At 35.1% G+C, this 27,835-nt stretch overlaps 1 protein-coding gene across 1 annotated transcript in view; it reads left to right on the forward strand.

Annotated features, from left to right (window-relative positions):
- The window catches only part of LOC150106806 (sialin-like), a 46,968-nt gene that overhangs the window by 16,892 nt on the left and 2,241 nt on the right, over positions 1–27,835 (forward strand). Inside the window, exons 4-9 of the mRNA XM_090392719.1 lie at positions 5,834–6,017; positions 18,643–18,776; positions 20,611–20,760; positions 20,878–21,010; positions 25,071–25,226; positions 25,738–25,823. Coding sequence (XP_090248845.1) covers positions 5,834–6,017; positions 18,643–18,776; positions 20,611–20,760; positions 20,878–21,010; positions 25,071–25,226; positions 25,738–25,823 — 843 coding nt within the window. The remainder of the gene's footprint in view (positions 1–5,833; positions 6,018–18,642; positions 18,777–20,610; positions 20,761–20,877; positions 21,011–25,070; positions 25,227–25,737; positions 25,824–27,835) is intronic.

A 27,835-nucleotide genomic window follows, 5' to 3' on the forward strand; every position in this document is an offset into this window, starting at 1 on the left:
TAACAGAATTCAATAAGCCAATGCAGTTTCGTACAATATTGTGTACTTCTTCAGATTGATATAATAAAACACAAATATAAAGAGGTATTAACATGAAGATTTCTAAATAACAAACCGCCATTTTGTTAATTCATTCAACAACCGAAGCTGAATGCAGGACAAGATATCATGAGCGGGGGCCCCAGCTAGAGCACGAGGCTCTAGCTGGGGGCTCCGAAAAAGCAGGGACAATTCAAGGGTCCCCTAAACAATGAGGGCGACACGGATCACTCTAGCGCGTCGGGCCCCGCCGGCCTCGAAAATGTGTAAGTAGATTGTCTATCAAGGGGTTGATGGTTCGAATCCCACATGTGCATGAATGTTTGTGGTTGTCTTGCTACTTTTGTGTGGAAAGAGAGTTGCGACCTTACCACCGCTTCTCCTTTTTCTTCTAGCAGAGACTTAACTTTAAAAACTCTACGAGGTACGGAAGTGACCACACGCGTCGTTCTCATACCAGTGATCAAAGTGACTTAGCTGGTCTCATTTTTCATCCCACCCTGCTTGAGAGATGAAAAATGAGAAACTTGAGAAACTCTAATTTTTCTATCCACAATTCCGAATGCATTAATATTTTTTAAATCCCTCAATAGAGAGAGGTCATTCAACTCTAGGATGTAAAAGATGAAGGAGGAGGAATCAGCAGGCTAATATTCAAAACCAGCAAAGATTAGGCAAATCTAGTTCGTTCAATTCGTCTTATCTGGCACCCTACTAGGGTACGCTGTTTTATAACGAAATTGACATCTACATTTCCCCTTCTCCGACATATAGCTACTAAACTGCTTGGAAAGAAGTGAACTGACACACCAATGGGCAAGGTACATCGTGCCAAGTAACGAGCCACGTGTTTGTAGCCGATCTAAATTGGAAGAACATGATGCTCCCAAGTAAGTGCAACTATGTCCTGGTGAAATGACTGTGAGAAGTGAACCGATGGAGTTTGAAAGAGACGTGTGATAGAATGCCTCTGTTCGGTAAATTGTTGACAAATTGGCCCATCCTAGGTCAAGAATTAGTGATACCATACTGAAATGGAAGCGCGAGAAGTCTAATGCAAGTACTACCCGCAGTGGACGACCCCCCCACACACACACACACTCACCGAACGCGACATAGGGTGCTAAGAAAGATTGAAACACGAATCTGCACAAAAACATTCAGAATCGAGGCTCACAATATGGGTTTCCATGGTAGTACTGCAATATGCAAGCCCCACCTTACCCGGAGCAACATGCAGCGTCGTCTTCAGTGGTGCAAAGAGCTTGTACAGTGGGACGTGGAAGCGTGGCAAGTGTGTTATGGAGCGACAAATCACGCTGCACCCTTTACCGAGCAGATGGACAGGTGCGGGTGCGGCAGATGCCCGGTGAAAGTCTCTTACCAGGGTGCTTAACCCTCAACTATAAAATTCGATGGTGGGTGAGATGGTAAGGTCCTGTTTTTCCTGGTTTGGTTTCTGACCTCTGTTTGTGCTGCCACAAACACTGAACTCCGAGAGGTTTTTAAACATTCATACTTTGTGGCCCTTCTACGGAACTGACCATTGTCTCTTTCAGCAAGACAATAACGCACCGAGGCTGTTGCTGTAACTGCATGGTTTGTTTACATTAACGTGACTACACTTGACTGGCCTCCATAGAACCTGACCTCAACCCTATTGAACATCTGTGGGATGAAATAGACCGTCGGGCGGGTCAAGGGACGTCCGCCCCACAACAATCCAGGACGAAATTACATGCCCACGGGAAGAATGGTCCAACATTCCCATTGATCGCTATTATACGCATGTGGAAAGTATGCCCAATAGGACTGCTGCAGTCATCACAGCGAAAGGAGGTCCTACATCTTATTAAGGTGGGCGTCATGGCTGTTTGTTCAGACTTTTGGTGTCCTTGATTTCTTTCTAAGCAGTGTATATTATTGCATAATGCATATATTATTAAATTTATTGAGATATTTCAATAATAAACAGAGACGTAAAATGACGCCAAAATCGCACGAGAAAGAAAGCGATAAGAAGAACATCGAAATCGAGAACAAGAAGGCATGACCTGCTATAAAGGATACTGAAGATATTCAGCGTTCTATGGAAAAGGGTTTAACCTCCGAAATCACACAGCTAAAACAAATTATTAGACAGACGACACAGGAATTACAGAAAATCGAGCGGCTTTTAAAGGACATACGGAGGATACGAAATTCAAGTAGAAAAATGAGAAACAACTCACGGAATCGGATAAGTTAGTGCGTAACGAAAATCAGGTAGATAAAGTAGATTGTAAACAGAATCTTATTTGGTATGGTGACTCTATCATTAAACATGCATTCGATGACTAAGTTATCCCTCCAAGCTTTCTCGGAGAAAAAAAATTAAAAATTTAATTAATTCTTTAAATAAAAACAAAAATAACATAAAAAAGAAAAGAAAAGAGAACGTGATTCTAGTAGTTACGAACGACTTAACTCATACTGAACGACTGAAGTTCATATGAGTGAGAATATGAAATGATTGTTAGAAGAAGCGAAAGTCAAGTGTAGGAAAGTGAAAATTAAGTACGGTACCTAGATATGATAGAACTGAATTAAGAAGGGCTATGATGGCAAACGATTCGATGAGTAGGCTATGTAGAGGGAAGAGATGCGAGTTTTTGGATGTGTGCAGTGAGTTTGAGGAAAGATTGGATTTCTATAAGAGGGTCTCGTACCAATTTCTACAAATGAAATTGGTATGAGACCTAATACAGAGAGTCAGGGACTAAATTATGATGGGAGGAATGGTGGGAATCTGTGTGTAAGTGCGACAATGTTGTTCACGATAGGAATGAGCATTATCGTGAAATGATTAGGAGGAAAGAATGATTTTGTGTTCGTGCGGTTCTGACTTATCAAGTATGTTTGCATATGAAAAGCACTAGATAAGAACAGAAATCTGCAAATTGTCCAACTGTGTCACACAGACTACAGAGAAAAAGCATACAAGAAAGCATGCAGGTAATTTATTATGTCTGTACACGAATGCGAAGAGTATCGGAAACGAAGGGGATGATTTATTGCCTTGGTTAATACATTCAGTCTTGAGATTGTGAACATTAATCGGATTGTAGACCTTTTTATCAGAGGCACACACACTAATTGGTGTTGAGTACAGTATTTTTAGTAGCGATGGACAGGATGGGAGAGGAGGAGTCTACTAATGATATTGAATATCTTTAATCCAGTTATAGTTGAGATTTATGCCTGCAGTACTAGCAACAGTTTATAATGTGGCAGTGAGTTTGAAGCCATCTGGTGTGAAGTAGATTCCAACAAGGTCAAATGCATAGTGGGCTGTTATTGCAGACCTAGTGGATCAGTTGTTAGTGACGAAGAAATGCATCACCAAATAAAGATAATGGGTGCGGAACGTGTAGTCATAATGAAGACTTTAATATCTGAACATTGGGTAGCAGCGAAATATCATGAGAAGAATGAAAATGAATTTATTGAGCTGTTGCGAGAAAACTTCCTTAAGCAGCATTTGATAAGGCAAACTCGACGTCCAAGGGTATTAGATCTGATTATAATGCTAGAGAGGCTTCATTTAAAGACTGTTATGACTCCGATTGGTGACAGTGACTATAAGGTAATAACTTCGAAAGTAGCTAAGTTTATTAAGGTTCCATTGAGAAAAGGTTACATGCTGAAGAAAGCAGGAAATTATGAACAGCTGAGAAGCATGCTTTGTTCTGAGCCATTGTATCGGTTGTTGGTTACAGTGCATGGGAAACATTTAAAAATACTTAAATGATGCAATATCGACATGTGTCCTTAGAGTTCGAAACTAAAAAGAATGTAGAAGTTAAATGGATGTGTAATCTTATTAAGCAAGAGATTCGTAAGAAAAAGTAGGGGTGGAAGGAATATCGTCAGTATGATGCCAGTTATCAAAATGATAAGCAGCAGGCCAGAAGAGTCGCAACTGTTGTAAGGAAAGTTAAGTCCGAGTATGTAAACAAATTGACTTCGTGAACTGAAGACAACCCAAAAGAATTATATCGTTATGATGCAAGTAAACGAAATAATGAATTCGAAAGAATAACTGTACCGAATACAGATGGTATACCAGGTAACAGATTCAGAAGAGATTTCAGCTAATGAGTTCCATTTTATAAAAATGGGACTCATCACTGGATGAAGAAACTCATCACTGCTGTGCAAATTGAATAAGAATTCGACAATAGGGCCTGATGGGATATCAGTGCAGATGCTAATATAGTGTTCCGCTGTACTCGTTTGTCCTTTGACCAAGCTATATAATTTGTCTCAGAACAAAGACAAATTCCACAGAAGTGGAAATAATGTATGATAATCCCACTGAAAAGGTGTGGTACTAGGAACGGTGTATCCAACTATTTACATATAAGTATCTCAGGAGTGGTTATGAAGATTTTGGAAAAGTTGGTCAGGGCAAGCATACATAAATGGATTGACAGAAAATCTGTACTTTGCAATGAAAAGCATGGGTTTGCTAGGGGAAGATCATGGTTGAGCAATTTGCTTACTTTCTATAATAATGTTATCATTGATTTAGACAGGAGGAATGGATATACCATGATACTTTTGGATTTTTCTAACGCTTTCGACAGAATACAGAATGAAAGCCTGTTACATAAATTGGAGGATATAGAATTGAATTACATAATATTAGCATGGATAAGTGAATGGCTGACTGACAGATATCAAAAAGTGATATATGAGGGATTAAGAAAAATTTAAGTTAACGATTGGTTTACCATAAGGATCAGTCCTTGGTCCATTGTAATTCAGCATGTACATTAATGATATTGGGAAGGATTTGACTGCAGAAAAACAGCTATCTGATGATGCAAAGATAGGCAGGGTAATCAAGAATGCGGCTAATATGCAATACTTGCAAGTCATTTGAAGAGGCTGAAAATGAGCGTATGTGAAAATGGCTGCCATTTTAACTTTAGTAATGTCAAGTCATGCACTTTGGTCTGATAAGATATCCAATGTCATATTATATGGGGAGATTATGCTAGAAGGAACTGATGAGGCTGGACATCTTGGAATTTTAGTAGATAGGAAATGTTGAAGTTGACAGGCATATAGCGAAGACCGCAAATACAACTTAAAGGATAATTGCAATGTTGAAATCAATCGTGACGTATAAGGAAATTATTTTGCTTCTTTACAAGGCCTTGATAAGATCACACTTGGACTATTTTGATCAAGTCTGGTTTCCTGGTTTCCGTGATGATTTCGATACAGTGAAGAGAGTGCAAAGGAAAGTGCTGACAATGATATCTGAATTGTTGGATACAAGTTATGAAAACATATTGAGAATTTGTGACCTGCAGACACCATTAAACCGGAGAAAAGGAATGATATGATTGAGACTTACCCACTTCTGAAAGGGTCATACAGGATATTAATATACGTAATTTTTCATTTTATAGAGGGTGGGGAAGGACTAGATGGCATCCTTAGAGCTGAGACAGAATGCCATCAAGAAGAGGATGAGCTCGGTTTTTCTCTAACGGTGTGTTGCGAGATTGGAATGCATTGCTATTGTATGTAGTGAGTGCAGGTAATGCGAATGAGTTCAAGAACAGGTGTGACAACTAGTGCGGGTAATATGTGGTTTCCGTCGATGAGTCTTTGACTCCCTGGAGGTCTCGCTTAATAATAATAACATGCACTAAAATCATTAAAATGTGTTAAAACGTAGTTGTTTTGGTAAAATAAAGAGAGCTTTGATAAGTTTATTAAATATGAACGTTATTTCCAGGGCATGAATTATCCTTCCATGTATACTTTGTTTTCTCGTTGGTCTCCACTCCAAGAACGTAGTACCTTAATCTCGATCAGTATATTCGGTAGCCATTTTGGAACTGTACTTTTCATGCCTCTTATTGGTTATCTTTGTGAATGGGGATTTGCAGGAGGATGGCCATCAGCATTTTATGTTTTGGGTAAGTAAAAACAAAACTTTTTTAGTATTGTGTTTCATAATATAATATAATATAGCAGTTACATTTACATACAGGTATAAATACACATGTGCATGAATATGGGTTCGGGTCATGAATGCCATTGTCTTCATAAATGGATGAATGTCATTGTCTGCCAGAAAATAATAATAATGTTCAAGAGTTGGTATATATAAACATAAAATGCTAATATATATATATATATATATATATATATATATATATATATATATCAGCATTTTATGTTTTAGGTAAGTACACCATGTTTTAGGTAAATACGCCAATTTACCTAAAACATGGTGTACTATGTTTTTAGGTACAATTTACCTAAAACATGAGCATATATGTATATATATGCTCATGCAAATAAATTAAAACAAGAATATAAAATTATTAAAGGACTGGGATAATTGTCCTGAGGACTAAACAATGATTAATTCAAATACAAGTCCTCGACTTACGTGGTAAATTCGTGCTGAAGGTTTCAGCCAGTTGAAAATTTGCATAAGTCGAACGGTACTTAAATCCGATGCATTTTGACATATTTGTACATTTCAAATGATAAGCAAAGCTATAATAGATTCTGCTTATGAAAAGAAAACTTAGAAAATGAAACTTTACTCACTATGTCCCATCGATTACAGAAATACGTTTAAAAGTATATGTAATTCTAAATAAACTAATACAAACAATATTACATATTCATTCTGAATGAATGAATACTGTATGTACAGTCCATACTACTACTGTAGCTTTTTTTTTATTAGTCGTAAATGTTTCCATCCATCCATCCATCGGTGGCTCTTACAGGCACTTAAGCGCCCACGGCCTTCCAAGTATCCTTGGATTTCCCAACCGTAATATGAGGATAAGGCTATAATCCCCTATACCTCCCGGTGTGTTCACGGGGCCGATTTGCCTGTTCTGGTTGACGAAAAACCAGAGTTTCCGGGAGAAAAAACCTTCTACCTCCGTATGAGACCGGCTAATTCACCTTTAGTCAAAAGAGACCAGATAAAGCTTCTTCACGTCATGGACAGTCGTAAATGTTTAGAGTATGCAATATCATCTTGGATTTTCTCTTGTATAAGCATAAGATTATCGTCATCCATTGTTACATATCGTCAATCTAAATCGCCAATGATTCTTCCATTTCTTCTATTAATATGTTTCTTTTCTTAGAAGTGGTCGCGGATGCATTGGCCACAGTTTTCATGTGCTGCATAATGCAAACTTTATCTTTTAAAGTATTTCTAAGAATCGATTCATTCATTCATTTCGTAAGCACACGCAGTGTCTACGAGCTTATTACCATTTTCATGTCCTCAGAGCCGCGCTGTGGGTAGGAGGCGTCCTTGTGCAAAACTTTTTCAGCGCCCCCATAAAATAAGTTTGCATGAAAAATTTTTGCAAAAAAATTTTACTTTGTTAAAAGTAAAAAATACTTTATTCACATACATAAAAATAAATTTTATTTAACAATAGTAGAACATTGTAATCACTAAAATTCCTTAATAAGGAATTTTTAATAAAAAATTTTTCAAAAATATGTATTTCGTTAATATATAAATACAACAAAACATATACAGTGTATATAAACAAAAATTACTTTTATTTTAATATAAAAAGAAATATTATTACATAACAAAGATAATTTGGAGATATACTATATCTCCAAATATTATATATTTTAACTATATAACAATTAGGATAATGTAGATTTATTTTACATATTTATCCGTCTTACTTTTGTCGCCACAAAACTTTTAATAATATCTTTAATGTCTAATGAATCCATAATATTATTCTCAATTGATATAATTGATAAATCCGTTAGATGGCTCTCTAGACATTGTTGAACACAAATAATTTTTTATTAGTTTCAGTTTTGAAAAACTTCTTTCTCCTGATGCTACGGATATTGGTAATGTTAAATAAATACGCATTACAATCTCAGTATTGTATAACGTGTCGGTTAATTTATTTTCATATACATAATTTAAAACTTTTTTAAATTATATATAATTTAAAAAAGGATAATTTTTTTTATCCTTTTTATCCTGAGGAACCGATTGTTTTTAATTAAAAACTCTTTTTTAATAAAACATTGCAAAGTTTTTAATTACTCAAATAAAGTCATCCCATCAATATCGCGATTGTCGGAATCTTGATTGTCGCTCAGTTTTAAGTGCAAATATTTACAATGTTTCATTAAATCTTCATCGCTCCAATCTTTTAATTTGCTAATGTCTCTTATAACTTTAAAGTCCTCGCTATGTTGTTTTAAGAGTATGAATTTTTCCGTGACTGAAGTTATTGTCGTTTCTAAAATTGCGAAGAAAAAATTTATTTTAAAATTTTGTTTAGGATCATGCGTTGTCTCATCTGATGTTCGTAACCAAATATTTTTTACTTTTTTTTATTTTACGAATGTCTTGAAAAATAGGATCAACATTAAGATCGTTTGCTACTTCTTTTGCAGTTCTAATAATATTTTCAAAATATTGGTCTGTTCGGCGAGTATTTAATTCTTGTATAACATAATCAAGATTTTCTGTAATTTTCCTATATCAAATGTCGGATTCTGCATTATTTTGCTTGCAACATTTACGAGACTTAAGATTTCGTACTACCAAACGTGAACAGAGCAAATAAATTTAAAGGAATAAATCTTTGAAATTAAGTTGTCTACCTGAACTCTAGAATCGACATCTTTAGTTTCATCTTCCGTAATATCAAAACGAGCCTGGTAAATTTACTTGATATTATTTTTAAGTGGCTTTATTACTTTTACGCTACTTTCCCACCTAGTAGCAGAAAGTGGCTTTAAATTTAAAACACGAATATGTTTCTTTAATATAGCCCAACGCTTCACAGATATTGAAAAATAATTATATAATTCCCGTATTACCCCCCCCCAAATTACAATTTCACAGAATATATTAGCTGCATCATTAACTATCAAATTTAATGAATGAGCAGCACACGGAATAAAAAAATCCTTTCAATATTTCAAAGACTTTTTTCTGCAGTCCATTATGTTTGCCTCGCATATTTGAACCGTTATCATAAACTTGGCAGCGTAAATTCGAAATGTTAATATTTAATAATTTTAAATATTTTTTTTATAAATTCAGATAGTCCTTGCCCAGTGGTATCTTCTACAGATTAAAAACCCAAAAAAATGTTCATGGATTTCTGCTATATTTGTATCTTTATTTTGATTAACAAATCTAATAACAATAGATAATTGTTCTGTGTGGCTTATATCAGGAGTAGTGTCAAGAATTAATGAATACTATTTCGTCTCTTTAACCATTTCTAAAATTTTCTTTTAGAAATTAGAAATAGCTTGAGAAATTATACGGATGATTTCATTTTGTATTTTATCACCTAAATAATGAGCAATGTTCCTTTTTTGTGATGTTTGGATGCGATGCAAGTGTTCTGCCATTATCGAATCAAATTTAGCGACAGTTTCTACTAACTTTAAAAAATTGCCGTTATCATTTTCAAAAGGTTTATGTGAAGAACCTCTAAAAGCTATACACTGTCTTGATAAATATTGTATTATGTAGATTAACCGTTCTATAGCAGATTGCCAATATTTTTTCTCAGTTTCGTATAATCTTTGTTGTGTGCAATCAATAATGCATTTCTTAATCAACGACATTTTAAGTTCGCTGTATTTTGAACAGTTTTTAATGTGCGCCGAACTTGTCTCGTGTATTTTTAGAATATGACTGCCAAATATTTTGACTGCCCAATAATAACAGAAAACCGAAATTCGCGATTCTGAATAAACTAAATAACTTCGTAAAAGTTTTTCTCCATTTGCTAAAATTCAATAATAGTATAAATCGGAAAACTTGAGGCCAGATTCATCTTTGGGAAATTCTTTGTTAACTACTTGATTCGGGCAATGCTCAACTAAGCAATCACTAACTTTGGTAGTTATATGATATGGTCAAAGTACCTGGATCATTAACATTAAAATTTAAAGTAAAATTTGAAGTTTCGGATTTCGCTGAATCGGAATCCAATATTTCTTCTGCTGCAACTTCTGTAGACAGTCCAGTTTCGTTTTCGTTTTTCATGTAACATTTGTTTCTTCATAGTTATCTTGTGTTCTCTCTTTTTATGTAGTAGAGCTACATGGAGGATTTACTTCTTCAGAACTTTCTGTACTTCGTTTTTTATATGGTCCTGAAGTTAAAAATTTATTCAGCGATCCGGCCAATTTATGTTCAAGTTGTTCTCGTTGCAATTGTCTTTTCCTGTTTTGTGCACCGGTTTGAGGGCAGCTGGTCCAAGATTTTTTTTTTTTGTCCTTTTATAAGTTTGTCCCAGGGAACATTTCGTCCAATCTCAACTTGTCCCATCGATGTCAATGGACTATTGTTGTCACCTATGTCAACTAACTAACCTGCTACTATGCCAACTGACTAACCTAACCTTACCAAACGTGTGAGGGTGGACCATGCATATTGTCTTGCACCCTTCTCTTTTGTGTCATCTGACTAAGCTAACCAAACTTAAATCTAGGGATTGGATGAGATTTGCATTGGACTAAAATAATTGGACGAAATGCTCTGAATCCAATTATTTTCAAATCGAAATAGGATTGGACAAATAACCTCAAACCCAGGTGCTTTTAGGGCATTTCGTTCAATTATTTTCAATTGGACAAATAGCAGTGGATGAATAAGATTGGACGAAATAGGATTGGGCGAAATGTCCTACTGGACGAGAAAAGTAATGGACGAAATGAGGGAATGGACGAAAATAATTACTCGAATTGCCCTGAAACTTGTGCACCAGATAACTTCTTTGGCTTTTTTCCCGACATCTAGGGGTTAACATACTTGGTTAGACTTTAAAATAAGAAGATGGGTAAAAGTTGTCTGCCAAAATAAATAATAATTTCTGAAATTTACCCTTTAACTTATTTTTTAGCCCCTTAACTGACTATTATTTGTTAAAGTGAATGGCCCCAAACTGACTTTTTTTATTTCAGAATTTGATTTTTCAGATGTTTTGAATAATAAATATGCTTACATTTTAGGTATTTTTTGAAAATTAACATGTAGAGATATTAGCCACTGATTGATTTCTCAGTGATATTTATTTAATATTTTTTACATTCTGGTAATTATGTAATAAGATAATTAACTAAAACGAAACAATTTAATTGATTTTCAAACTTAGCAAAAATATAATAAACGTACTTACTCTACGTGAATAATAATGTAAATTCACAAAAAATTACTAAACAACAATAAATATATTTTATAAAACAAAAGGCAACTGCACTGTAACACTGTTACTGTAACGCACAAAATGAAATGATGCAAAATACATCAAAACGTATCAAGAAAGGGCAATTGCAGTATGTGTAAGCTAGTAGCGCACTCAGGATTTAATCTGGGGGGGGGGGTCGAGTTGAGTAGACAATTTGAGAATACATACTACTCATCGCACACGACCCATGACTGAGCATATGCAATGATCGCTAATTCATAAGTAGTATAGAAATAGGACACACGACGACACAACATAAATAAAAAAAAAAAAAAGAATTTTAATTAGGAAAAGATTTTGGGAAAATTTTCTAGTGTTTATTTCCTTTTTCTTTGGGAGTGCCAGGCTCCCCTTCCCTCCCCCCTCTTGGTGCGCCACTGGTGTAAACAAACCTAGATCATCTAAAGCAGGAGTTCTCAACCTTTTCCAGTGGCGTACCACTATATTTAATTCAGGATATTAGATGTACCACTAAGCAAATTTATTCTTGAAAAGCGTGATTTGTTGGCCCCAGGGGGCAAAATAAGCATTTCTCTACAATACTAGTGATTTATTTAGTTATTTATTATTTTATTTAGATATTTATAGGGGAAACAGATACTCTTTGAATCTATCAATTGATTGTTCTGTAAAATGTGCAATTTTCAAAAATTAAAATAATAATGAGTGAATACGTAACCAAATTTTGACAAACACATATTCCTTATAATAGTACTCCAGTTCTGAAATAAACTTACAATCAGTCCGAGTTATAAATGCAACATATTTTTAATTACAGAACTCACATTCTTGTTTCAGTGTGAAGGTTGCGCTTGTTTAGCTAAACACAGCATCTTAATGTCTGGTTTCAATTGACTTAATTTGAATCTTAAATCGGGTTCAACATTCAACTTATTTCTGTATTTGTTTTTGATATAAATGAGAGAAGAAACCCCACATTCTCAAAGGTAAGTAGTTGCAAACACTAAGAGAAAATTTTCAACTTTTTCTTAGATCATTGGATATTCATTTTTTCTTGCCAACCAGAAGTCTGTTAAATCCATCCTCTTGATCGTTTGTCTGAGACTTCCGTCGCAGGAGAGCTCGATCAGTTCATCTTTCTCGGAAGGAGTTAACGTTTCTGGTAAGGTGTCATCAATGGAAAACGGCTCTCTAATCAAAATTCTGATGCCAGTTTTTCAGGGAGGTATTCCTTGTAATCTGTGATTAGACTCCCAAGATGCTGCTTTATATTCACTGCAAGTTCACTATGAAGAAGAATTTCATTCTGAGTTAAGAACGCACCCAACAATGGAAAGGAACAAGTGTTTCCAGTAATCGATTTCATTAATGATGAAGCCAAGTTTTTTCCTAAGAGCCGCAGTTTTATCCTGTACCAAGAATAAGGAAGAACGCACACCCTGCAAGCTCGTATTAAGATGGTTGAGGTGGCAAAATAAATCTGCCAGGTAAGCCACAGTTCATCAGTGAAATAATTCAAGTCTGAGTCTGAGAATTTGTCAGAGAGAAAAATCTGCACTTTTGAACAAAGTTCAAACAGGCGGCCTAATACATTTCCCCTCGACAGCCACCTAACTTCGGTGTGAAGTAAAAGAGAATCATGTTCAGCACCCATTTCATTGCACAAAATGGAAAATAGTCGTGAATTCATAGCTCTGGACTTAATGAAGTTAACAATTTTCACACTTTCATTCAAAACTGTCTTCAGGGCAACAGGGCATATTTCTTGCGACTAAAGCCTCGCGATGAATGCTACAATGTACAAATTTTGCTTGTGGAGATACTTCTTTAATTATTCAATGAATAATTTTCATTTATTTTAATATAAATTTACCTATGTTTATTAATTTAAGTCGAGCTGCGTCAGCCTGACGAGCCGATAAGAACGCCCATAGTTTACCCCGCATATATACTGGATTTTTAGCTATGGTCCCTCAGCTGCGACCCGTATATATACGAGATAATCGGTTAAGGGGTTAAGAAGAAAATAATAGGTAAATTTATATTAAAAAAAAATGAACATTATTCAACTATACAACAAAAATAACAGTTATTTACAATTTATTTTTTTTATTTTTTTAATGTTATAAATGTTTTTCCTGAAAACTGGAGGTTCAATTAAAATCAAAATTTATTTTGGCTGGTAAATTTTACAGCCCTTTTCATTTTAAAGTTTCGCCAAGTGCTTACTGTCGAAAAAAAAATCAATTATGTCATAGTTTCTTACCTTCCAAATCTGAAGAACAATGTCACTGTTTCAGTCACAATCACACTTCCACAAAGGGCAAAGCACAGCATAAGAATGAATTCACGGTCTATCTTAAACTAAAAATATAATAAACAATCGAGAATATTTACACAATTTTCGCTGAGTCGATGCTTACTCTGTGAAATAAAATCTGTGGTAATATTGATAACGTTTCACTTCAAACAAATTATAATAAAACTGGTGATATCTTAAGTTAAAAATATTGTTAGATTATTAAGAATTCATAATAATTTCACTTAATTTAAATTTCATTTTTATTGAATTAACTATAATTTGTTAGTATATAATTGTGTTGCTATTAATATATAATTGTGTAATTTATATGGTACGATATAATTCAAGAATAAGAAAATTTATATGTATTTTGTATTATTTTCCGTGGTGAAATGGCGTCCCTCATCTTCAAGTGCCCTTGTGCGGGGCACAATCTGCACAACCGCACGGTGCGGCCCTGCATGTCTTTTAATTTCTACTTTTAATATACATAGTTATAATCTCTAATATAATCTCTTATAACCTCTTGTAATCATTGTGAATACATGTATTCTCATCCCTTTTACGTTTCTCAGATATATTTAGAATTTATATTTTGTTTACAATATCTAGCTACCTAAATTCACTCCATAACTTGCGCTCATGACAGAAACAAAGCAAATATCAATGACCATTATCAGTTGTGCACCAGCTTATTATGAAAAACTATCTATTAGTATATGAAAGTGAAAGATATTATGGATCTAACGATATTATATCCAAATATAGAAAGAATATTAAGTCTAGAACATTTACCAGAGCTTTTAAGCTTATAACCTTCGTCATTGGAGTTGCCTTGTTATACACTATCTAAAAGACTCAAGCTCTGCCCAGGAACCCGTATGTTCGGCTTTTTTCGGGTAAATTTTCGAAACTTTTTAAACTTTCTTTCAATATTTGGCTATAAAATACGACCGGATCCATAATATCCTCCATTGTAATATATTAGTTATGCAAATTCAAGTCTTCTGACTCTTTATTTTAGCGATTAGTTATGTTAACAAAGTGGCGCTTCACAAATGGTATTTGTAAGTGGAAGTACCTCATCCAATTCGCGTAATCTGTGTAAGTCGAGGACTTACTGCATCAGTTAAACAAGTATAGAAAGTGATCGGACACAAAAAGGTATGTGTCGTAATCACGTTTTTGTATAGTGATATAACTATCGTAACTAGTGAACCTGGAGCTGTTTTAAAAATGGGTAACATCTAGCGATCAGTTTTAAGAACCATTTCTAAGAAACCATTTTTAAGAAAAATATTTGAAACAATGCAACATATTTTATTTATGCTTAAGTGATACCTCATCGCAGAAGAGCGCTCTGCACAACCATCAGTCTATCGTCTGCTCTCTTAATCCGGCATTTACCCACTACACCACCTACCGCTGATGCAGACAGTGATAAATAAATTGGCTGTAAATAAGTTTTATATTGACACACTAGTAATGTATTCATTTATAATAATAATTTTAATATATTTAGTTTGCTATGAGGAAAGTTTTTTTTTTTGTTGTTGTTGTTTTCTTTTGATGTATTTGACAAGTTGAAACTTAAGCAGAAACCCTGTCAGCGATAGTGTAATATTTCCTACGAAGTGGTTCTTTCAATTTAGAGAACGAATAGAAGTCTGTAGGACTCATAACACAACTGCGTGGACAAGCCCTTCCCACCCAACGTTTCCAGTAGGAAAAGATACTTCAAAAGTTAGGATAAGTTTCCATATGTTCTCACATAAAATGAGATATCCCACTAGAGTCAGATTCCTCCTTAGCACTTTTAGCTGATAATAATCGCGATGTAAAAAAAAAAAAAAAAAAGACGAAAAGTATAAATGTGTATAAATATACTGTACTTTTCTTTTTATACTAATAAAATGATATAACATAAAAGCATTTTGTGTATGTGATTATAAGTGTTTAAAAATATAAATAAAACAATGAAATTTAAGAAAGTAAAAAAAAAATTAAATATAACTCAGATATATCTAATCTTTTCCAATTTTATCTAGGAAGAATCTAAGTGTCCTTTACCTCTTCTAAGAAGTTGCTAGTGATTCTATATCTTGTTCATAATTCACTGATGTCCAAAACCTAAGGACGAACACTTTTCTGAAGATCACAACCACAAATTCAGACGAATCAGTTTGTGGCAATTGGTATAACTGACGATTTCGAGTGGTTACGTGGTAGCACTCAATAGGATAAAGGACAAAAGGCTGCGCTAAGTGAACTGTTAGGGAATAAAGCTGCAAACTTGGATGTCATGTAATGTCTCAAAGACATCACTAGATGATTTCACGTGGGTAAGAATTATTCAAAAGCTTGAAGAAGACCGCAGAATTAATACTTCCAGAAAATTTTAAAGATCACATAGCTTTATATTCAGGCTCTGGACACCGTTGCAAACCTAAGGAAAGTGTTCCAGACGTTTGCCAACAGGTTGCCCGCATTCTACCACGCAGCATGAAGACAGATTTTTGGTTATAACAGTAAAACGTAATCGATGCACCACAGCAAGTCAGCTTGCAAGTCGACTCCATTCAACAGGTACGCGTATATCTCGACAAACTATGGCAAGACATCTGCGACAATTCGGTCTACACCACGAAGGCCTGTATTCTGCATTCCTTTATCCACAGCTCATCGTAGAGCATGTTTTCGGTTGTGTTATATCCGAAAATATAAATGTCGTCTAAAATCTTTCCTCCGATTTTAGACGAACGACACTTGATTTGGTGTGAAAGTAGTACTGCTTACCTTTGCAAGAATGTTCTGGAAGGGATAGATACTGCGGTGTTGGAGTCATGGTGTGGGGGAGGCATTATGCTTAATGGACACACCGAGCTATAAGTGCTGGAAAACGGGATTATGAATGGTCAACGATATTGCAAGGAAGTTCTTCAACGTCATGTTCGACTGTTCCGTGGTGATGTAGGCGAAGAATTCATTTTTATGGATGACAATGCCACACCATATGGTATACGATCAGTGGAAATACTTCCGGAGACCAAGGATATTAGTCGAATCGAGTGGCCAGCACGCTCCTCAGATCTCAATCCCATAGAACTTTTGGGACGCAATAGGGAGGCGCATTGCTGCTCGAAATTCTCCTCCAAAAACAAACAAGACCTTATCCTTGCTCTGAAGTAGGAGTGGGCCAGTTTGCCACAAGAACTCCTGAATCACTTGATGCGAAGCATATTACGACATTGTGAGAGCTGCGTCTCGCAGTTCAGGGTGGACATATTCCATACTAAAATGTCTCTCCGCATAGTTTTCTGTAAGTACTGTACATTAATTCCTTAGTTACGTCCTTAGGAAATCTGTATCTTTTGCAGAAACGTACTGCAATTTAAATTGTACGAAATTTATAACACATTTTTTGCGTAATATAATTTAATACTATGCAGTAAATTTGTGGCAAGAAATTTAAAATGCTGACAAAAAATAAAATGAAATAAAATAAACCCACATTTGACTGTAGTCATGAAACATTTTTTCATATTACAGGTAAAAATGCAGTTCGTCCTTAACTTTTGGACACCAGTGTATATTTGAATGCATCCATACGAAGTTTCTCTTGTGTCATTAGTTTTTGAAGAATTCTATTGAATTGCTATAATCGAGCAGATTGCTGAACTGAGCAGGTTGCAGATCTTCGTATCTGTCTACACAATCAATGTCGATTCTCTCTGAAACTAGAGTCGTAAGAGATATAATATAAAAGTGGCCAAATCCATTTCTGAATTGGATTTTATTTTCAAGAGAAAGTCTTATTTATTTTACTGCAGAAAACATTTTAGAGACTCTAATTCTAAAACTAAATGAATTAATGTTTCGAAGTCAGTATTGAAAAAACGTTTTGAAGATTTTGATTTGTATTTGTATGGTCGGGAAAGGGGACAGTTGTAATTACTTGTAAAACTTATTCTAGTCTATTTTATTTAGACAAAAAAAAAATGTACTATCAACAAAGTCAACGGTAATGAGCAGCGTTATATTTATTCTTTTTTTATTTTTTAATGTTCACAAAATAAACTGTATCAGTGAATGATTTACCATTTATAATATCATTTTCCAGATTTCAGGTAACTGTCGGTATTTCTCAGAGTAAACCGTTAGTGTCTTTCAAACAATCTTCATTGTTTTAAGATGCTTCACCAAATTCTACACCAATCGAATTTTACATTACAAAGATTGCAACCAGAAAGAGATATAAAAAGAAAACGTAGAATGAACCATGTAGTATTTCAAATAATAACTCATTTATGCCGATATCTTAATTACAAATGTTTTTCGTGTAGAACTTAACAACGAATCAATCAACCGCTGTCCAACCGTGGACATGTGATTGTTTTTAGGTCCTAGATGAATTTCATCGTCCGTTGTAAGACTTCCGTCCCATTTTTTCGAAGTCTGGAGTGGCTTGTAAAAGTGCCATGTTTGGTCTTTAGAGCAGAGATTCACACTGTGTAAAAGGAAACAAAAAGACAAATAAATAAATAAATAAATGGATAAAAATAGAAAAATATCCTTACCCTACCCATGGTACTAATGCAACTATAAGTTTAGAACCTTTCGTAGATGGAAGTACCCAAACGAAAAAGAAATCACAAAAGCTGCTCATAACGTTTTTAATACTTAACACATGAATCTTACACCGAACGTGTTCAAATCCCCTCCTAAAAAAAAAAAATCTTTTCGGCCCCAGTCTTTCATACACAATAACTGGTACTACTTTAAATCTTTTAATGGTGGATTTAAAAGATTCGTTAAAAAAATCATACTTTTGACTTTCGTGAACTCTCTTTATAATGGACTTACTGGACTAAGTTATTCTTAGTTGTAGGTTTCCGTAACTTCGGTGTGACGTTTTTTTTCTTTCTAAATATAAACGCTGTGACATGTGATTAGTTTATGGTCTAGTTGTAAATTTCTTAGTAACTTAAATTTATGAAATGAGTACCTAAGTATACATTCAAATAATAGTTTGATTCTTTTCAGGTGCTGTAGGCTGCGTTTGGTTTATTTTTTGGGTATTTTTAGCGTACAGTACTCCTGCTGAACATCCAAGAATTTCTGAAAAAGAATTGAACTATATTATGAGCAATTTACCGAACGTCTCTTCTGACAAACAGGTAAAAGTTCATTATTCTCCTGAGGCAGACTGCTAAGTATGCGCTTAACATCTTATTTCTTATTTCATTTTTAATTTTCTGGATAGCAAACTAAACTGACCTCTAGATTTTACAGCATTTACTCAAAGAGCATGACTTTGATTATTAAATATTTGGGGCAGATATGTGACTCCCACTGACGAAAGTTATCCAACTTCTTTGCCATCCAAGATCTATAGCAATTAATCAGTAACCATCAGTGTGAATCTCACTAGCCCAGTGGCATAGCTAGAGCTTTAGCCGCCTGGGGCGATTCCCGAGTTAGCCGTCCCTCTCAATACACGCCAAAAATACTGCAAAAAAAGTCAAAACGACGTATAAGGAAATAAATTAAAACACTATGTTTATGTTTAGTTTAGTTGTAAGTATAGTTGTTAAAAAGTAGTTCTTAATTAAGTAATAAAAATTACTGAGTTAACATAAATAAAAGAATCGTCTAAAAATAAAATTGTGTCTCACGTGAAAAGTGCCATCCGGGGGCGGACCTCCCCTCCCTCCCCTTCCCCCCAGCTACGCCACTGCACTAGCCTATAGCCTATGGCTTTCACCTCAATCCATGGCTTGTGTATGGAAGACAAAAGCCATGCATCGAAGAGGAAAAATGAAAGGCTTGTTGAAACTCTTTATAAATAAGTATTCAATTTCCTCATTGGGTGCTTATTACGTATCATCATGTTACATTTCCCCAACAATTTTTTTTTTTTTCTTAACAGGCAAAGTTCTGACATACGGAGCCCAAAATTATTTTTAAATATTAGGAATCTTCTTTTCATATTTAATAAACATTATTCTAATAGTTTCATATATGTGATTCACATTAACATTTTTGCCGTATAGTTTACAGGTTCTGTAACAACATTGCTATCATCCAGTTGCACATCGCAATCATTCTACAATGATTACGATGACTGAATAATCGATATAAGGTTGTGAGTTCTCTATGTACACATTCACATTTCGATATTTTCATTTATCATATGTGCAATATATATATTTAAAAAATAGGATACAATAATCGGAGACAGCATTTTGTTTTTAGCATCATACCTCCTTTTTATGGTCACGCGTAGACTTAGACCACGCAGGCTTTCCGATGGAATAGAGTGGTTCGTTCTTATTCCAGTAGTCTCCTATGGGTGTATATTACGTGTGTTCTTCTGTTGTACGGAATGAAAAAAAAAACCCAAGATTCCAAGAGAAAAAATCTACAACACGGTATGAGACTGGCCAACTCGTATTCAGATGAAAATCTCTGATAAAGGCTATTGTCACAGATGGGATTCAAACCCAGATCTTTCCAATCAAAGGAGATCGACAAAACCAACTAAGCTACGGAGGAATGTTTCTCACGCCTCCGTAGGGTTATTTTCAATAACGATAAAGTTGTAAGCTGATATAAAAAAAATTGTTCTGGATCAAAATATGATTTTTGGATTAATCCTTATATACTCTTTACGGTAATCGATGTGTAAAATTCAAGAATACTTAATGATGAGCCGAAAGCTTTGTTCTATAATTGTTTACTTTTTTTTAAAAAATCAAAAAATTGTAGTTTGTCTTTTTTAAAAAAAGAAGGTAAAAAAAAAAAGAAAAATCTGTTTTTCAAAAATTAAGTTTAATAAAATTGTTTCAATACTGCTGAGGTTGTTGATATGCATGATGCCAGTTACTTAAGATGTGATGAATTTTGTGTATTATATTTAGTTTGTGCGAGTTAGAAATCTTATGGTTAAAACATAAATTATGAGTCTACGTTTGCACTCTTTTTTTCCATTATGTTTCTTTTGTTTCTTAGAAACGTCCAGTACCGTGGAAAAAAGTTCTTACATCTGGTCCGGTGTGGGCTCTGACCATAGCAAAATTTACAGGAGCTTGGAGCTACATTGTTCTGCAAGCTAAATTACCTGCCTACCTGGAAGACGTTCTACACTTTTCTATGCAGCAGGTAAACACCCACCCACACATACACATGAATCAGATGTATGTTGAATTTACTAAAAATAACAGTATGCCACTGTAAGATTTTTCCTATTTCTTCGTAAAAAATGTTTCTGTTCTATAGAACGGCTTCATCAATGCATTGCCCTCAGCAGCTCTTGGATGTACTATAGTAGCGTCAGGATACATCGCTGATTATTTGCGAAATCATCACTGCATGAAAACAACTGCCATACGAAAACTATTTGAGTTTATCGGTAAGTAAATCTGTAGATAATATGTATAATACTGTAATTGTGTATCTGCAACTCTCTCTCTCTCTCTCTCTCTGGAATGTGGTTTTTTATAATGAGAGTCCATATGAGGGTCCGTAACAACGGTACAGTCCGTAAAATGAGACTGTACCATTATTAGATAAATGAATGGAATGATATCTTTGGATCTCTATCTTGATGACAGTTTTTGCTGAGAAGAATTAAAAGGAAGACCTTTTATCTTTTTTTCAATGAACTACCTACAATATCTAACTTTATTCATGGTTCTTGCTCGTCCTGTTTAGCAATTAACACTATTCTACTTAGCGTACATCCAAAATGCCCTGAAGAAAGGGACTCAACCAATTCAAAAGTGTACAGTGGATTGATTTTCGCATTTCATTTTGGAAGTCTAAGAATTTGATGGATATCTTATTCTCAACTTCTCAAAGGCAAAAGTTCATACCAACGTTGACCAAGGATCGCCTCAACGAGTATTTTTCAAAAAGAGGCCATATGTTATCAAACAAAATCTCTCCCCCAACCCAGCAAATTTAATGGGGAAATCTGGAAGCAGAACAGAAAACAACTATACCTGTTGCATGCAGTGCATATTTAATATCAAATTCATACACACAATCTCAAGACTATAACACGATAGCACCTTGGATGGGGGAGCAAATGATTACAGAGAAGAAAAGAAACATCTATTAATATGTTTCTTCAAGAGTTGATTATTGTGTTCATTTACGAAAACGCTATCGGAAAGATTGTTCCAAAGGACTGGGATACGTGGATTGAAGGAAAAGGACGAGAAGTTGTTTCGGTGAGTTTGAAAGCGAACCGTATGTGGATGTTGACCACTAGCTGCAGCTGCCCGTGGTCATATAGAGGATAGTGGGGACCAGTTCGGTATAGCAGCACCTATCGAAATAAGTATATAGAGAATGAATGCAGAAACAGAACGTCTATGAGAAAGCTATTGGAGAACAATCGGCGAGAGAAGGGTCGTCTATTAAGCGAATAGCTCTGTTCTGAATATAATCAAGCATTTTGTAGGTTTCTGATGCGCCACTCGAAATGTGAGAAAAATATTCTAAGTTTGGACGGATTCGGAATGTATTAAATATTAGGAACTGAACAGAAGAAAAGTGATGTTTCGAACTAAACAGAATGCCAATCATTTTGGAGGATACAGAACCTATAGACGTGATGCGTTTATTCCGGGTTGGGTTAAATGTGAAAGTCGGGCTAAGAAGAGAAAATTGATCTTGATTGACGAGGGGAATGTTGTCAAAAGTAAGAGAAAGCGTGAGGCCTGGATCTTTCTTCCTGGAAATAAGAGAGGATTGTGTTTTGGTAGCATTAAAACTCGTGAAATTATTTTCTCCCCACTTGAGAATAACAAGAAGATTAGTGTTTAAGGTATTGGCTATAGAAGATCTTGAATCATTCCTCCACTCCAAAGTTTTGCGGTAAAAAGGGGAATTGGAGTATGCTATTAACCTCAACGCTATGAATGGGATTGGACAACTTCAGACAAAGAAAATTGTTGATTTGTAAGAGGAAGAGTGTAGGTGAATTCCTATAGCCTTGAGTCACTTTACATTGATGGAAAAATTGGACTAGAGGGTATCATATCATCTACCATATATGCAATAAAAGACCAGAGAGGAAGTTAGCAAGCCATTCACAAAGGGTAGAAAGAAGACCATAAGACGGCAGTTATTGATAAGAGGCCCGCGATGCCAAACTCGATCAAATGCCTTGGAAATATCGAGTGGCCACATGACTTTCTCCAAATATTTCCACAGCCTGTGTTTAAAGGTTGATAAGGTTAGAGAGGAGGTCTGCAGTAGAACAAGAATAGATGAGTCCATATTGGCAATCACTGAATACCTGACAGGTCTCTAGTTCGCGAAGAAGCTGACTGTCGACAAAACTTCTCCATTACTTTTGCGAGTATTGAAATGAGGGCAATTAGCCAATTGATTGATAGCTGACTTTTATCTCCTTCTTAGGAACAGGCTGAAACAAGCCAAATGAGTATGACAGCTTGTAAAGACAATATAGAATGTTTGTTCTGAATCGCAAGCTCTTAGCACTAGAGGGATACCACCTAGGCTTTGAGACTTATTAATATCAGTGCTATGTAGAATTTTCTTGGTGTCCTATTGAAACATCAGAGCAGACATAATGTGGATAGTTTTTGGAATAGTTGGAGGAGATGGCCTTGGCAGTCTAAACAAGAGTTGCTACGAATTATATATGGAAAATACTTAGAATATGATATAGAACTTCATAATTTATACATCGATTTCCAACAAGCATTTGATAAATTAAATAGACAGGAAATGATACATAGCCTGAAAACACTGTGAATACCAAGAAAACTAATTAGATTAATTAAAATTTAATTAGAAGGATCCAAAGCAGTAGTTAAAATACAAGGAGAATTAACGGACTTCTTTGAAATAAATTGCGGAGTAAGACAAGGAAACGCGCTCTCAGTAAATTTATTTAATTTGTTACTTGAAGCAATAATAAGAAAGTTAAATATGAGAGGATTCATTAATAATGAAGTAATACAAATATGTGCATATGCAGACGATATAGCAATAATAAGTCGCAGGAGATTATAAAGATTTAGAAGAGAAATTTGGAGTACTTAATAGAAACGATAAAGAAGTTGGATTACAAATTAATTATTATTATGTGACACTTCCAGGGAGTCCAAAGACTCATGAGGGAGAGTGTGCGAACAGCATCGAACGACATCCCTTCCAACTACTAACCACGCTCAAACTTGCTTAACTTTTTGCGTGAGCCATTAGTAGCAGAGGATCTACCAATCGACCAACCTTTGCTGGCTAACGAACAGAAAACTAAATATATGCAATGTGGAAAGACAATAAATAAATACATTACAAGATATCGGTGAATAAAATTTTTTGAAATTGTATATGGTTTTAAATATTTAGGTTCATTAATAACAACAAACAATAATGCATCCGAAGAAATTAATTCATGGCTGGAAACAAGTGTTATTATATTAATAAAATGTTAATGAGTAATAAGATTTTTAATCGTAATTCTAAATTAAAACTTTATGAAATGGATTGGTGATGTACAAAAAGATCTTACAACTCTAAACGTTAAGAATTGGAAGAATATTGCACAGAAAAGAAAAGAATGGCTAAAAATTGTTTTGCGAGCTAAAACTCATAAAGACTAGTAAAGCTAGAAGAAGTCTAAACAAGAGTTGAAGGATATTGGTATCAAGAGGTCTGCAATGCATCAGCTGATATTTCATAGACTACATGCAGTCCACAGACCTATGATCATAATATACCAAGCTCAGCTGTAAAAAGGAGATGAGTGCAGATCAAACAAAAGCGACCGATGGACGCTTTCAAAGCAACTGCAAATAGCTCTGGAAATGAAGGTGTGGCAAGTATTTTAATGATATGGAATTGGACCAATAACTTTTGTTGATGGTGCAATAGCTGGAGTTACGTTCTAAAATAAGTGTAGCTGACTACCTTCGATGATGCAGTTTTGTGTGGGGGGGAAGGAATCTTGTGACATTTCATCAGAAAAACAGTTGTTATCATAGCAGACATATGTCGGGAATTAGTTCCAAGATAGTAACCTGATATTGATGGAATGATCGGTTCAGCAATTCATCTTACCCCAACCGAACGTTTTAGAGATAACTTGAAGAGTGTATTGGATCATTCACAGAACCCGTGTTTATGGATTATTAAAAAATTGCTCTGCATGGAAATAACGAACGATTTCCAATACATGTAAACAACTCGGCGAATACAGGGTGTGTGTGTGTGTGTGTGTTCCATTATGTGCTAAGAGAAAGAGCGCGCTTACATAATATTAATAATACGAATAAGGTCATTTAGCTTAATTCTGCAATATACTTTTATTTCAGAATTATTAAATAAATTTTTAGTATATTCCATTAAACATTTTCAGCTTTTTTGTTTCAAGAGTACAGTATATGTCTTAATTTATACTTTATGTTAACATCCTCCCCCTCATTCGTTAGCTCTCACAGGCCCTGCCGTATGTCTTGCATTAGTTCCATTTGCCGGCTGTAATAGTACTATAGCTGTTGTTCTGCTGACCACAGCCATGGGCATTTATGGTGTATGTGGAGGAGGCGAAGTTTCAGTATTTATGGATATAGCTCCAGATTTTGCAGGTAGGTGGGAACAGTATTAATATGATTTTTTTTTATTCATTGTTACAGTATGAATCAAGTTCTGTATAGTGAAATTTAGCTACTTGTTCAACAGATGAAGGGCACAACTTCATCAGAGTGCATCTGACTTATTCGTGAATTCTAACAAACTCTCGCTGTTCATTTGGATGTCTTCAGTACATTTTTTTAAAACTTGTACATTAATATTAGTGCTTTGTCCTAAGGTGAATACCGTTTTCCTGTTCTAGAAACTTTGGGGAAATGGTCTCACAGGTGGCGAAGAAAATCATCGCCATCTAAAAAGTTAATAAATTTAAATACCGTGAAGTCTAAATTTCATCAAAATTTAGCAAGTGGTTCAAGAAAAAAATAATACATTTATAAATCATACAACTAAAACATTTTTAATATTTTAAATCATTTCAATATTTTAATCTATAAAAAAAATTCTTAGAACTTTTACATATTTTATTTTTTTTTCCACCCTTCATTCCATTTCCATTTCTTTCAGGCTCTATATTTGGAGTGTCGAATGCATTTACCTGTTTGGCTGGTATCCTTTCACCATATATTGCAGGAATATTACTGGATGGAAATGTGAGTATCGAAGAACCAACGAAATTTTTTTTCCTGATTTTTTTCTCTCTGCCATTTACGTATTAGCCTTACTTGGAATGTATTGCGTCTACATGCTCCGGGTGGCTGTTTCTAACTATAGAGTTATTTCACAAGTACCGATCTTTCTTTGCACTCCTATAAAAACCAAGCTTCATCGAAGTAAATGATATAAAATAAGTATTTCTATTAATTCATTTAATTACCTTTAAATGAAGTTTATACAATATTTATTACACTTTAAATCTAACACAACATATGCTTATTGGTATATAACAGTCAGTTATATTGTGTTTCTGCATTATAATACAATGTCGAGCTATACAGGGTGGCGCAAAAGTAGCGAAGGGGGTTTACAATAATAATAACTTTTTAAATTGTAAATTTTGAATTTATTTCTTTTCAAAACAGTAACATATAATCCATGGAGAATTTTATGAGTTGTGGTTCTGGGTTTATTCACATACACCCTCTCCTTAAGATATCCCAATAGGAAAAAGTCGGGGGCCGTTAAATCTGGCGAACGAGTGAAATTAAACGTTCGCCAAAAATCTCCTTTAAGACCCCTATCGTGGCTCGAGCAGTGTGTGCAGTGGCCCCATCCTGTTGGAACCACATCTCTGGAGTATCAGCAGCACGCTTTCGGGTTGATGTTCTTGGGTTCTCCTCAGTACTCTTTTGAATGCGTTGGATATTCACGTCACTTCGGGCAGAACGTAGTCTTCCAGATCTTCACAGATCTCGCACTGCACCTTGCTGCCGAAAACGTCCCATCAAGTGTCGGATCATCGATTCAGAGGGTTCATTCGGCACATTAAAATGACAATGATAGGCTCGTTGGGTCTGGATTATTGAGTGATGATGTTCAAAATAAAGCTCTATGATCTTGGTTCGTTGCATAATAGTGTAACGTTCCATACTAAATCTCCCAGATGTACTTCACAAGCTCTAAAAAGAAAAATTAGAACAACATTGAATTTCAAAAAGTTATGATTTTTTTCAACCCCTTCGTTACTTTTGCGCCGCCCTGTATTATTATAATTATTCAAGACCTTCACGGAGTTGTGAAACTCGTTGGTGAAGACCGTTTTAAATGCCACAAATTAACACCTAAAGCAAAAATGATATTAAAGCAACTGATATAACCACAAGAAGATCATATCTTAAAACACTTTAACTCCCATGTTTCATCAGATTGTAATAATTTGTTCTTTTTTCTTTTAAGATATATAAGAAAACATGTCAGAGGTTTGAAGAAATTCGAAGACAGAGAAGTGCGGGCCGTCATCAATTTTTTCGTGCTGCAAGAAAAGTCCTCAGCTGCGATTCACCAAACTTTGTGTGGAACTTTAGGGAACTGTGCTCCAGCATATCCAATAGTTGCCATATGAGTAGCCAAGTTTAAAACTGGGCATCCTGAGACAACAATTGCTCTAAGTCAGGAAGACCTTCCACAGCGATTACACCTAAAAACATCGATGCAGTGCATGCCATGATCCTTGATGATAGACAAATAACAACGCCAAAAATATTACAAAGACTCTGGGGATATCCAGGAACGAATTGGGGGGGGGGGTCGTTATCCACCAATATCTGGACATGCAGAAGCTTTCAGCGAAGTTGGTCCCCAAATGTTTGATTGCTGACCAAAAAGAAAGTGTGCTGTCATCTGAAGGGATTTGGGATCTTTTTGAGAAATCGGATGCAAATTTTTTCGCTAATATTGTAACTGTTGCTGAATTATGGCATCATCACTATGACCCAGAGACCAAATTACAGTCAGTGGAGTGGAGACACAGAGGTTTCCCGATGCCAAAGAAGTTCCTAACCCAAAAATCAACAGGGAAGGTTCTTGCCATTGTCTTTTGGGATATGGATAGTGTAATGCTTATCATATACTTCAAAAAAAGGTGAAATATTACCGCAGCAGTTTATTCAACTGCTATGAGGGAACTGAAGTAGGTACTGAAAGGAAAAACGCCGCGAAAAAACTG

Source organism: Typopeltis vanoorti, chromosome 5, assembly GCF_054136105.1.
Source record: "Typopeltis vanoorti isolate ZY-2024b chromosome 5, IOZ_Tvanoo_1.0, whole genome shotgun sequence".
NCBI classification, from domain to species: domain Eukaryota; kingdom Metazoa; phylum Arthropoda; class Arachnida; order Uropygi; family Thelyphonidae; genus Typopeltis; species Typopeltis vanoorti.